The 14189-nt window shown below is 36.3% G+C and overlaps 1 protein-coding gene across 2 annotated transcripts in view; it reads left to right on the top strand.

Moving 5' to 3' along the window:
* Nucleotides 1-14189, top strand: part of LOC149085548 (SH2 domain-containing protein 5-like) — a 139114-nt gene that overhangs the window by 8644 nt on the left and 116281 nt on the right. For both annotated transcript variants that reach the window (XM_089233620.1, XM_089233621.1), the window contains exon 4: nucleotides 568-714. In XM_089233620.1, the coding sequence (XP_089089746.1) occupies nucleotides 568-714 (147 nt within the window). The remainder of the gene's footprint in view (nucleotides 1-567; nucleotides 715-14189) is intronic.

Below are 14189 nucleotides of genomic sequence, written 5' to 3'. Positions count from 1 at the left end.
AGTATCACAAATATCTGTTTACTTTACCGCACACCAACTCCGGTCATATCGTCATACGGCGATTTCCAACTAATGGAATTGGGTGGAAGAACAAATACTATCAGTCTGGTCCACACCAAATATTTCTTAATACAGCTTTGGTCCACACAAAAATCAGTTGTCCCCTACTCCAAAGGAAATTTCTGACTAGCTCTGTCAAATCCAGGGCTGGATCTTGAATCCTGCGAACTATGCGGCCGCAGAAGGCGCCAACCGAAAGGGGCCGACTTTTTAAGGCGCCAACTGAAGGAGAGGGCAGATTTTTTATCACCAAAATATCTTTCACTTGAAAAATGTCCAGAACCGGCCCTGGTCAAATCTAAAAGTTAAATTTCATTTGCTGTACATGAAACAAATGACATTGAAATTTCTAAATCATGCTTCTCATGCTTTCGTATTTATTGTTTCATATTTAGTGATAAACAAATATGAAAAATTTAAATTCTGTAAAATAAATAATGATCATATAATCAAAACTGTATAATAAGTTCACGGTATAAGTAGTTGAATATAAAAATATTTTTTCAGAGTGTTCTGATGGCTCATGCTTTGAGGAGGATATCATTTGCTACATGTGACCCTGAAAACTCTCTATTTTCATTTCTTGCGAGAGAGCCAAATGGTCATTACAACCAGCAATATTGCCACTCATTTGTTGCTCCAGATGTTAACAAGGTATTTGAAAAGATCAGCTAATTCTGAATAAGTTTATGTATTTTCTGCAAAATTATAGCAGTCAGATTCAGATGAATGATCATTCAGATTATGGACATTGTACATATGCAAAGGTGAGTATAAACTCTTGGGTGCAAATTAAGGGGTGGTAAATCATACCAAATTCTACCATTTAAGGTATACCATTTTTGTATCTTTAATTAATTCTAATTCAATTCTTCATTTCTAGAACAGTCTCTTCGCAGTATATCAGTTTCAGTTATTCTCTGTTCAGAAAATGACGCATACGCTGGGCTGCAACTAGGGAAAGGCAGGGGGAGTCTGATGCCCGGGCGCTGAACCTCCTCCCCCTAACCAGATTATACCTACCGCCGCTCTGTCTCAATGAAGAGATTTTAGCGGGTGGTTGAAGAAGACCTGAACAATGCTGAAAGCTATGCATGAATGTGTTATGAACCGAACGTGAAGTCTGTTTCTTTGTAATGCTTGTTATGTGTAGTGCCGCCATCTGCCGTCAATTTTACTAACTATGAGTGAAGTATAATGATTGAATAATTGTATCATTGTAGGCCTTTGCTCTCTGTGGCAAGACTTTTCAACGGGGAGACCTGCTCGCATTCGCACCTCAAAGTTGCGGGCGCTGAACCAGGAAGGGCCCCACGTTCACTGTTTATTCGTTAAAAATTTCAAGGAGCCAAAATAAGTACTGTACTTGACTCATGCGACAAAGTGGTTTGTCTTTAGTTGAGGCCCTGTGCTAATGCTTTAAGTACGTGATACAAAATAGCGAGCTGAAAATCGTGTCAAATTCTTTCTAAATTGCGGAGTTAAGGGAATCAACATTATTTTCCAGCTAAAAATAGGATGCCCTTGGACCCATACTTTTTTCACTTTTTATTGATAAACTCGATCAGGGTATCCATGCTATGGGATTGTTAGCAAATTAGCAGATGACGTGAAGCTAATGGGGGTAGTCGGGAATCCAAGTGATACCGAGATGCTTCAGGCGAACTTGAATATGATTGCAGGATGAGCTAATGAATGGAGCATGACCTTTAGTGTTGATAAGTACATGGTCGCTCATTTTGGTTCAAGATACCCACATTTCATTTACGAGTTAAATGGTATTAATATCCCGGACGCAATTAGGATCACCCATTTGGCAATTCTCATTGACGAGCGGCTTAGGTTTTCTGAACATTATTCAGCGGTGCTCAACAAAATGAATAGAATGCTCGGTTTCATTCTTAAAAAGGTATCTTCGCATTCTCCTAAAGTTATTATTCCGCTTTTCCGAGGCTTAGTTCGTCCTGGACTGGAGTGTGCCGTAAGCTTTTCGAGGTTTTACGAATACATACCTACAGAGGGATATAAAGTTGGTTGAGGGGGTGCAGAGAAGAGCTACGCGTGCTCTTATTGGCACACAAAGCTTGAGCTACGGAGAAAGACTTGATTTCTTGAATGTTTACATTGAAGGAACGCAGGTATCGGGGGGGGGGGGATGATCGAAGTGTTTAAATTTTTCAACGGGATGGTTAGGATGGACCATGAATTATTGAAACACCATCAATCAACTGCTTGGACAAAGGAGCACCATTATCATTTAGTAAGGGACAACTCTAGGTTGTGGTGTCGCAGGGAGTTTTTCTCTAAAAGAGTTGTCAATAAAATAGAATTCACACGACCTCCGGAGGTAAGCTAACACAATTGACACATTTAAAAAGAAATACGATGAACATATTGGGATAAATTGAGAAGCTATCCATTCTAAGAAAAAGACAACCATAATCTTTTTTTTTTAAGGGCAGTGTATTACTAATCACTTTTAGTTTTTTCGCCCGTGATATATGCTCTTATATCGGATTGCTGTATTTTAATTATATTTGACATTCATATTTTTTATGGACATCCTTTTTCAGCCACCTGGGTAGGCAATTTGCCTGTTGTGGCCTTTGTATTTGTATTTAAAACCGGGTAGAGGGCTGTATCTCCTAATCAAGTGATCTATCCAAAAACGCATGAATTACTGCTTGGTGCTACTAATTTCAGTTGAGGTTCGAAACTGTGAGATTGCTGTGCGATTTAAAAAAATCTCTTGATTTTTAGGCAATATATTTTGTCTGCTCTACTGTTCTGTACCTTCGAAAAATCATCATTATTGATGTGGGCACAGTACATATATGTATTTGTTATCTTCTAAGTCAGTGTTTCTCAACCGCTGGGCCGCGGCCCAGTACCGGTCCCTCCCATCAGCCAAACCGGGCCGCGAGTGATACACTGTTTCATTTTTCCTCATTTTCCCCCCCATGAGTAGTGTGTATGACCGGGCCTTCCACTACAACAAAAAGAATCAACCGGGCCGCGGGCTTCCAAATGTTGAGAATCGCTGTTCTAAGTAATATTTCTGCGTGAGAAAATTGGATGCATCACTGAACGAAGTGCAACCATTCTGATTAACAATGCCATTAAGGGGCAAAACCAGGTATCGGTGAGTTGGGCATATCAAAAAAATCATATTTTAATCAAAATGACGTCGCTTTAATTCAGCGATACATTAAATCGTGCCCTAATATGTCAAATAGTACTTAAAGGATAACAAATGCAAACACACCCCCTATATGATTTAATTTTTCAAAAAAAAAAACATTTCTTACGTTTGCACTACTCCTGGTGCAAACTAAGTATTAGCACCATTTTAGGGGGAAAAGTTGGCTCTCCATTGAAAAACGGGATATTTTTGTTCAAAAGTTGGAGTAGTCAAAAATATATGGGAAAGAAGATCCATTAAATACTAGTCATAATATGGTCACCCTAAGAACAACGATTTTTTTTGTGCTAGGAAATTTTTGCTACTACTACTTAACCGTATATACACCTCGTACACATTCCTCTACAGAAATTTTTACTGAAACGCCTACATTTCCATTAATTTACTGTACTTGTACTGTGGAAATTATTTTGGTTCCATTAAATTTGTGGTGTCCGCTTGGAATCGAACCCCTTCTCTGGCAATCCGGACAAGCTCACTTGTTGTGGGCTGAGAAAAAATACAGTCAACCCTCGGTTTACGAATTAATTTGATCTTAAACCGAATTGTTCGCAAACCGAAATAATTTTCCCCATTGGAATCAATGTGAAATGCATTAATCCGTTCCTGGGATCGTGAGGATTTCTAGTGCGAACTTTGACAACTGCTTCTGTGCATAACCAATGGTTATCATTAAACGAACACTGAAAAAATTACCATAATTCGAAAAAGATGAAATGTGAATGGGACGATGCCGGGGGGGGGGGGGGTGGCAAAGTCTGGTCTGGAATCTATAATGTCAGTGGCAAAGCCCTAAAAATCTCCGCTTGCAACACTATCTGACCGCAAAATATACTCCAAGCCAAATCGATGGTTTTGTAAGCCACTTGCTGCCAAGCTTTGTAAATAAGAACTATGCAATGTAGGGTGATAAAATGATGTTTTCAGAAGTTACATACTAATTGTTAGTTCTAATATCAGATATTATTGCAAAATATCTTTGAAAAATTTATTTTCTCCAGAGCTTCAAAAAGTTTGAAATGATCTGCTATTCCATGGGCTGTATCAGAGGAGATGTATTTGGTGGCGCAAAACACGTCCACCCTCATATAAAAAGTCCCGCAGCACGTGTTGCGCAACATATTGCTCAAAAAGTTGCGCGATTTGTTGCTCAACTTGTTGCTGAGTGTGGACGTACAGTACGCACAACTTTTAACCGAAAGATGGCGATATCTTGGATTCTAAAAGTTATAGAATGAAGCATTTTTCACCATAAATTATGGTTTGTGATTTGCTACCTGACTGTGCGATTCGTCTTCATGAGGGGTCATCTACATATTTCTTATTGTTAAAAACTTCAAAATCTTCAATGTAAACCCTTATTTTTTCCATCTTATCTGATTTATCGCATTGCATTTACCCTAAAAATAAAATTTCATCGCTGTAAGTATAAAAATGAGAGATATGAGTGAAAATGTGTTTGGGGACAGTAAACATTGAGAAACTGAATTTGAAGGCTGATTTCAGAAGGAAAAACACACACCAAACAAGTTTCGAACGATAAATATACTCCATATGCTACGCGAGTGTTTGGATTTAGTGCTGTTAAAAAATAAATAGTTTTTATTTTATGGAGGTTAAAAACAATTTTTTTTTAATTACTCTTCATTTTAGTGACTTTATATTCGTGATTGAACGAATATTTATACCATAATTATTTCAAACGACGTGTCACAAAGCAATTGTTTGTGACGACAATTTCATCACTTTAGAAAAAAAATAGAAGAATTTTCCGTCGCGAACATTGTACTATTTTATATTTTTATATTATAATTTTGTTTCATTTTGCAATTCCCCAATTTTTAATAATGCTTAAAAAATACGTATGAAACGAAATGCCGTGGTTTTAGCAGAGACGACTCCACCAATAGCCACTACCCTAAACTTGGCGCACACTAAGATGATTTACGCTATTAGCAAGAACCGTTATTTATTGATTATTATCTCCATAAATATTAACATCAATCTAATTGTATGGCATTAATTTGTGAATTTTTTGCACATTATTATATTTACCATTCCAGTTCATGAATGTTGTCTAAGGAATAAACGAATTTCTGAAATAGTGAAAAATTGCAAAATTTCGTTGTTTATTTGTGTACTCGAATACTTAAAAAAAAAATGTTTGAAAAACTGGATGGATGACTTATTTATCGTATCACTGCATACTTAAAACAATAATTTCCCATTTCAGTAAACTTATAAACTTCATATCTAAACATTTTCGCATAATTTGTCATGAGAAATTTTTCAATGAATTTCAAATTTATATCTAGTATATGGCCCCTAAAAGTAGGCATTTTCGTATAATCGCTCATATCTTGCGAAATAGAGGTCAGATTGGAATGAAAATTGATTCTGTTGGGTTTTCGACTGTGCTGATTCGAATGAATGCTTCTATTCATAAATTTTTAAAATGCTTTAATAATTCACATAACTCATATTTAAAAAAAACCAAATTCAAAATGAGTAATACAATTATGTTTGGCTCGTTAGAATATATTATTTAAAATAAAAAGTAATGAGATACCTATATTATTTCAGCAATTATGCTCAAAAACAAGATTTATGTGTTTAACATTACGTAATGCGTGTTTGCCGTTTCGTCCCTTGAGTTTCGGGAGGACACTGCAATTTTTCTTTTTTCTTTTCTCTTGTTTTGGCAAACTCTAAAATTGGAGGACAAGTCTTAATATATTAATTTATTCATTGTTTTAATGTTAATCTTTAACTCAATTAACTTTAAATCACGTGGATTAGAAACAATAAAGGCGTAATGATTACGATTGGGACTAATAACACTCATAGAAAGTGAAATACTGAACAGGACGGCTCTCGCGGCTTCTGATCATCGGAGATAGTCGTATGTCCTATTGGACGGGACGAGGTAATGCAACAGAGCTTAACATTACGACACTCGTTTTTCAATAATTTATGTTTCACTAACTGTTTGTTCAAAATTGATGAAATTTGGTATTTCGGCATTTCTTGAGATACTAAATCTAAATCCGAACTTATAGCATGAAAAAACAAAAAATGATGAGAATCGTCCCGGGCCCCTGGGCTGGAGCCCTGTCAACCCCAGCCTTATGAAGGCTATGAGAATGATTACATTCATTAAAAATTGATTTATTCTGAATGTACTATAACGTTTAAATGAAAACTTTTTACCAGTTTAAAATTTGGATTTTGCATTTGAATGCATAGATGCATGGTCGATTCAAATAGTTTCTATACAATCAATATTGATACAATGTAGCATACTTTATCATCACTCAATTACTAACTACTGTAGATCAAAGCATGCACGTACATCGGAAACCAACCCAAAAAGTAATTGTGTTATTTGGTTGTCTTTAAACTGCTCATTGAGCTGAGGAAATTTTGGTTTCAGCTAGAGTTTGTGCTGTTATTAATGACTTTTTTCCCTTCTATTAACATGAGATGGAAAAAAACCCACTTGTTACATTACAGATTTAAAGCCGGGTTTTCCTAGGAGCAGGTTTTTATCCGCTGGGTGAACTGAATAAGATCGTTTTGCGTCCGCAGAAACGTGCAATTTTATTACGCTACGTGTTTTCCTAGCGTGGTGAATTATCTGTTCTGTCGTCTGCACTTCCACGTATTTTTGCCGTTTTGAGCAATAAAAGAGGGAGACAGAAGGAAGGGAAAGAAAACAACAAAAGTGAAGAGATCAACGAAATGCGCGGTGCAAGACGCAGTTGGCCAATCCCGCCTGACGTAAAGCGCTGGTGTTAGGCCCTCTGTAGGAAAACAGTCGTACCGTTTTCCTATTACAGTACAACCTCTCGATAACGGACACCCATGGGACCAAAACTTTCGTCCGCTAACGGGGAGTGTCCGCTATTGGGGAGGTACGATATATAGTAGAACTTCTTTTGTACGACTTTCACATTTATACGGTTTCGCTCGCGATTGGTATATATGTTACCTATATGCTACTGGGTGCAATAGTGATATACCGGTGGTTATGCATAATCATCAATCGTTTCGATAAAGAAAATTTGATTAAATTTCACTACATTCATCACTTTTACCGGTGATTATGCATAATTCCCAAATAAAGTCTGATAAATATGGAAAAATTTATAATTCCTATTAATAAATTAATAATTCTTCATTAAACCAATTGATTATTTTTACCCGTACATGGTACATGCACTACATATACAGGGTGTTCTGTTAATGGACCGAAAAACTCAGAGGGTTGTTAGTAGACATCGAGGAACAAAAATTGCAATGGAAAATGGTGTCGCAAACCACGTTGAGGGTGAAAATTGCGAAAAACGCATGCAGGTTTCGACGTCACGCTGGACAACAAAAAGTACAATAATAACTACATAAAGATTAATTTGATTAATTATTACAACAGTTGTTGGAAGTGGAGGCTGCTGACGTCATTGCACAGTCTACAACGACGTAAAAACGATTCCCGGACGCGCTCGAAGATACCAGGTATGCTTTTGATGTCTGCCGCAGCGACGACAATCCGCGCTATGAGATCCTCCGGTATGTCCACAGGCGTCGTATAAACGAGTGATTTAAGATGACCCCATAGGAAATAGTCATACGGATTGAGATCCGGCGAACGTGGAGGCCAAGCAACGGGTCCCGCGCGTCCAATCCACCTCCTTGGGTAGTAACATCGATTTGCATTTTTCATCCTCTCAACGTGGTTTGCGACACCCATGTTCCATTGCAATCTTTGTTCCTCTCTTGATGCCTACTAACAACCCTGAGTTTTTCGGTCCATTAACAGAACACCCTGTATTTTGAAATAAAAATTAAATTAAACTGAAAAGAAGTTAAAAACATTCGTGACTACGTTATTGTAATGTTGGCTTTCTTCACACATACCAACATGTGCAAGCAAAACCAACATTACCATTCGGAATCAGCATCCTGGGCCATATTTATGTTCAGCTAATCAAGTAATTAATTGATGGATTATTATATTTACCAATATGAGCTTGGGATTATACATAATCACCGTTGAGTGCGATAAATTCTCAAACAAATATTACAAATTAGTTTGCCTGATTTTACTGTCCACCACCACCAAACCAGAACATGGCTCCCACTCTGTCCCAAGATAGGGATATAAGCGGTTAACGAAGCCACGCTGGAGAAAAAGTGTTACTGTCCGCTAACGGGGAGTGAAGTACATTAAAGCCCTATTACACGGGACCGGGGATCCGAAAAGTGTCCGTTAATGGGAAGTGGCCGCTAATGGGAGTGTCCGTTGAGGGAGGTTCTACTGTAGTGAGTGAACGGCGTATCGCGCTGGGTGATTCACGTTGCACGCGGCACAGAAAACCTGCTCCTAGGAAAACCCGGCTTTAAGCACAGGAAGAGAAAAAGGCTGCATAGATATATAATATATACCTATAATACTACCTGTGCCCTATATATACAGGGCGCATAGGTAACAGGGTGTATGGCATTTTACTGTGAATCGTTGATCCTAGAGGCATACTTCCAATTAAAGAAAGTATCCAAATAACGTGTAGCACTCAGATATGTCATTCATGTTCCTAGGGGTTGTATAGTTATTAAGATAAAAGTGTTGACTTTCTATAAGGACACCCTGTGCTCAAAACCCAATTACAAAGTTGTTGCTCCATCTCTTCTGGTGCCAACAAAAGAAATTTTTCCAAGTGCAATATGTCCAATATATAACCGAGTATGTATGTCAATATTGACAGAGATATTCGAATTCGAATAACGGAGGAAAGTTAGGAAAAAACAGCGTTAAATACGGGTAAACCGTTTTATCTGCATTTAACGCTGCTTTTTTTCCCCCTAACTCTCCTCTGGTTTTTCGAATTTGAATATCTCAGCGAATATTGCACTTAGAAACGTGGAACTTTGTTTTTGTTGGCATCAGGAGAGATAGGGCAACAACTTTGTAAGCCTAATTGGGTTCTTGAGCACAGGGTGTCTGTATAAAAAGTTAACATTTTTATTTTAATAGCTATACAACCCCTAGCAACATGAATGACGTATCTGAGTACTACACGTGATTTGGATACATTTTCTAATTGGAAGTATACCTCTAGGATTGCCGTTCGCCAGTAAAATGTCATATGCCTAGTTACCTATGCACCCTGTATATATTAGAACTGGAGAGAGGGAGATTATTGAAAACACAAATTCAAAATAATTTAAGACTTCTTCTTGGAATTAGTAATCGTGGGTTATTTGTCTCAGATTTTTAGTTTATAGTTTAGTTAAATCATTTTAAATTCATGATGGATTTTTGTCTTTTTTTTCTATCAGTTTACGGCAGTGGTTCTCAAACTTTTGACAACCGCGGCTCCCTTGCTCAATTCATGGTTCAGATGCGACTCCCAAGAATAGTTCGGTAGATATTTTCCCCCATAGAAGAAGCACTTCAAAGCATAAATAGGCACACAAATCAATATCTCCAGCTCGCCGCGATGCTCCTGACAAAGGTTGGCGACGCCCCTAGGAGCCGCGAAGCACACTTTGAGAAACACTGGTTTACGGAGTATAGTTTACTAAAGGAAAAATTTAGGGTCGGTAGTGAGTGGATATATATATCGTTGTAGGTATGGATTATTTAGTGGATAGGCAAAATCTGGTTGTTCTGGTTTCACCTGATAACCGGAAGCCCGCCCCGAGTTCGAGGGAAACCTTGTAAAAAAAAAGTAAGAGAAGAGCCCCGATGCATCCCAACAGCCCACATAACCGAGTATGTATGGCATGCGAAATATCTAGCGATCTCCAAAAAACTTAACATTCAGAAGGAAGTTAGCTTGGGTGTGCAATGTTTGGCGGTTTTACAATAAAAAATAACCTGTTTCTCTTATGCTTCTTTTTAAATACCGAACTTCGATGACATTTGAGCTACACTATATATTTTTCAAATGCTTTTAACACTTTGCCTCTGGAATTATAAAGCTTTTTAAATTTAAACAATTAAATTTTTTAATTTAAAGTAGTAATTTTTTCAATTAAAAATTTTTATCCATGTTTTCATTTTACTTTAAATTAACTAAACTTGAATTTTTTTTCACTGATTCAGTTACTTGATCGGAATATTTTTCCTCTTATCTGTAGTGAATTTTGGGTGGGTAGGGGAAATATAAATTTTAATTCTCTATAAATCCAAACACAAAGGTCACAACAGGTAAGTTGGCCCAACGATGTGGCTGAAAAAAGATGCCCATAAAAAATTTGGATGTCAAATATAACTAAAATACAGCATGAGATCATGATGACATCATATCACTCTTCTAGTTCAGTTTACGGTATAAAGTATATAATTAATTTACCAATAATAGAAGCTTTCAATCGGTATATACTGTATATAAGCATGAGTAATGTGCATAGTAGAAAGCTTCTGAATGAATTTTTTTTAAAGTTTTATCGAAGTTTTTAGTCAATTTTTTGCCGTGTATGCTGCTTCTTATAATAACGACGATATTTTATGACACAATTACCACCATTCAGGTGAATATGTTCTGAGATAGCGTTATCCGATCAATCATAAATCGAATGTAAAGTTTCTTCATAAAACAAGAATGACCGATTTGCTTGTTTGACTGAAAGACGATATGAGAAAAAAAGGTCACTATTTTTTTGAACATAATAGAGATTACGTTCCACTCATTAATTTTGCTGCTCGTCGGCAGACAAGTTATTAAACACAGTTTCGTACTCATGATGTATTTAAAGATGACGTTTCACATCTGAATTTCTTTAATTGTAACGTGTAGTAATTTAGGATGATTTCAAATGGTAGCTTCTTGTGGCCGTTTATGAATATACATGAAAATTGAAAGTTGTACTCAAAGTAGTTTTTAGTTTTGTTTACCGGTATAAAATCGAAGTACGTATATCCTCTAACGAATATTCATAACTTGTTACCTGATAAAAATTTACTGTTCCTATTTAATACTGTTTTTTATTTTCTTATTGAAATGAATGAAACGTTATTATAATTCAAGGAGGATTTTCCATAGACGTTTTATATATATAAAGATATTTTAGAGACGATGTGTGTGTATATATATATATATAGAGAGATTATGTTCCGATGCGGATGTGTGTGTGTGTGTGTGTGTGTATACACACATCTGCATTATTACATCGTCATATTTATTGTTTGATTGTGTGTAATCTTCCATCAATACTAGTCACCGTTTTATTTATCAATATCATCTCTCCAATTTTCATTAATGATCGTATTTCGACATTAAGGCGCGTATACATTAGCGCGCAGATCATGTAATATAAACATTTGCAATTGGTTGTTCGGTAATTTGTGCGGTGTTGTGAAAGATTCTTGAGCTGTTTGAACTGGACCCACCGCGCTAATGTATAATCTGAAATGAACTTAATGTCACATAGTTATCTTCAATCTTACTTAGAGCTTCTGATAAATACAAGTTTAATGTTATTAAGAATTACACGAAGATGGTGTTACCATTTTTTGATTCACATATTTCATGAAATTAATCGGATTACCATGAAAATTGCTTTAATTATCACATCATTTTAAGGTAACAGTTATGATATCTCTTTATTTTCTTGATTGAGGAAGAACTACCGTATATACTCGTGTATAAGCCGACCCCCCCCCCCCCCGACCCGCGTTGTGGTCCTTAAGTGTTTTTTCCGTGAATGCTGACCCGTGTATAAGCCACACATAAAATTTTGGAACGAACTTTTGAACAAAAAATCTTGGCTTATACACGAGTATATACGGGATTTATAAATTGCGCTCTGCATATGTAATGTTGATTAAATAATGTCATTAGTATTTGTTACGAAGTTCAACTCGACCTGATAATAAAAACTATCGTAATTTTAACTTTCTTTTCCTTTGTAAGTTTAGGTTACGCGTATTACAGGGTGATCAGCGAATAAGCCCTTATTTCAAAATTAAATATCTCTACAACAAAGATCAATAGAATTATGCGGTAAACGGTACGTTTATTAGCAAAACTGTAAGAATGTTGTACAGAAGTTTTGAAAATTTTGTTTTTTTTTTTATTTTTAAAAATTAAAAAAAAACAAAAAAAACTGGAGATTTTGGGGTTTCGAAAATCCTCATTTGTGTGAAGAGAAACCACTGCATTCGCCTAAAGTTACTGCATGGGCTGCTGTATGCGCCATGTGTGCTGACAGCTTGTTCCAAAATTGTAACGTAACGTTCAGTAGTAATCGTTTCTCGCACGAAGAAGGAGCCGATAATGCCTCTGGCGCATACCGCAACCCATGCAGTAACTTTAGGCGAATGCAGTGGTTTCTCTTCACACAAATGAGGATTTTCGGAACCCCAAAATCTCCAGTTTTTTTTTTTTTTTTTTAAATTAAAAAAAAATTAAACTAAATTTTCGAAATTTCTGTACAACATTCTTACAGTTTTGCTAATAAACGTACCGTTTACCGCATAATTCCATTGATCTTTGTTGTAGAGATATTTAATTTTGAAATAAGGGCTTATTCGCTGATCACCCTGTATATGAAAGGTTCTTTTTGAGTGTTATGGTCAGCTATGCACAGAAAAGTTATCAGACTGGGACCTGCAGTCTAGAGCAGTTATTTCATTAAGAATCAGAATTTAAATCAGAATTTTAAATATCTCGTGGTGCTTCTACTCGATCTAGAGGCTTTTCGATGGCACCTTAGCGTGATGTGAACAACGGTTGAGAATCACATTCGTTATACCATTAAATTTTATTTTATCCCCAAATATGTAATTCGTGGCACCCCTATATCTAACTGATCTCACGAAACACCGTAAAGAAATTACTGTTTAGACCTAGATCATAGGTTTCTAACTGGGTTTCTGCAAGAGCTTTTTAGGGGTTCCCGGTTATAAAAAACAAAAGCATTTGTACAAAAGGTCAAATGAAGATTCTGTGTTACTTCCAAAAACTATCGCTGACAAATATAAAGTTCAACTCCTGGTAAGATGAGATTTCTGAAAATATATACGAGTATGTTTTCCGAATTCATCAAGATCAGAATTCTATAGCCTTTACAATGCAGCTGGATGGAAATATACTATAAGTTCAAGTTTTTTTTCTTAATAAAAGAATGAACATATACAACAAACAATAATACAGGACTTTCAAAACTTAAGCTATCAAATAGTTTCTCGAAAACAATTTTTCAATTTCCGAAAGTCCATTCAATCACATTCGGTTGTTGTCGTCTTGCTCAAAGTTATCCAAATTTCCTCCGAATTTTTTGCGACGTTTTAAAATTTCTTGGTGTGACATTTCAGTCTAGTGGACTTTGGAATTTAGTTCTGCTAAGTAAATTTAGCGTACCATCAGTCATGTAAAATCTAATCCACGTGCGTACGTCTCGAAAACTTGCTGCTCTTTCTACATCACTAAATAGTCCTATACGAGGATGTTTTTTATACCAAATTAGCATACAAACAACTTGTGAGACCAAAAGTTAAAGCTTTTATTTGGTGTATTTCATTTATGTTGTTATGGTTTGATGGATGTGTAAGATTCTTCAATTTTTAAATTTAAGTATTTTTAGATATCTTCCAGTTTCTTCTTCATATTAAATTGCAGAAAGTTTGACAGATAGCTCGGAAATACATTTCAGTTTTTTGATTGCATACAAACTCTTCTATATTCTTCGGGTTGAATACATATTCACACATACCATATTCTTCTATATATTTTGTTACTTTTTCATATAATTTCATTCATGGGCGGAGATACGCCCCCCCCCCCCCCCCAGCGTCAAAGGTGGAGTCGACAGATCTGATGTATATATGAATTGACATCATCATCGTGTCCCCCAGACTTCCAAGTCTATCTCCGCCTATGATTTTATTTCAGGAATTTGTTTCTTTTGCTTGGCAGGGTTT

This window comes from Pholcus phalangioides, unplaced genomic scaffold, assembly GCF_987345545.1.
Source record: "Pholcus phalangioides strain wild (caught in Gottingen) unplaced genomic scaffold, Ppha-v1.0 ptg000007l_1, whole genome shotgun sequence".
In the NCBI taxonomy this organism is placed as follows: Eukaryota; Metazoa; Arthropoda; class Arachnida; order Araneae; family Pholcidae; genus Pholcus; species Pholcus phalangioides.
The sequence above is the reverse complement of the archived record's forward strand: the minus strand, read 5'-3'. Positions and strand labels throughout refer to the sequence as shown.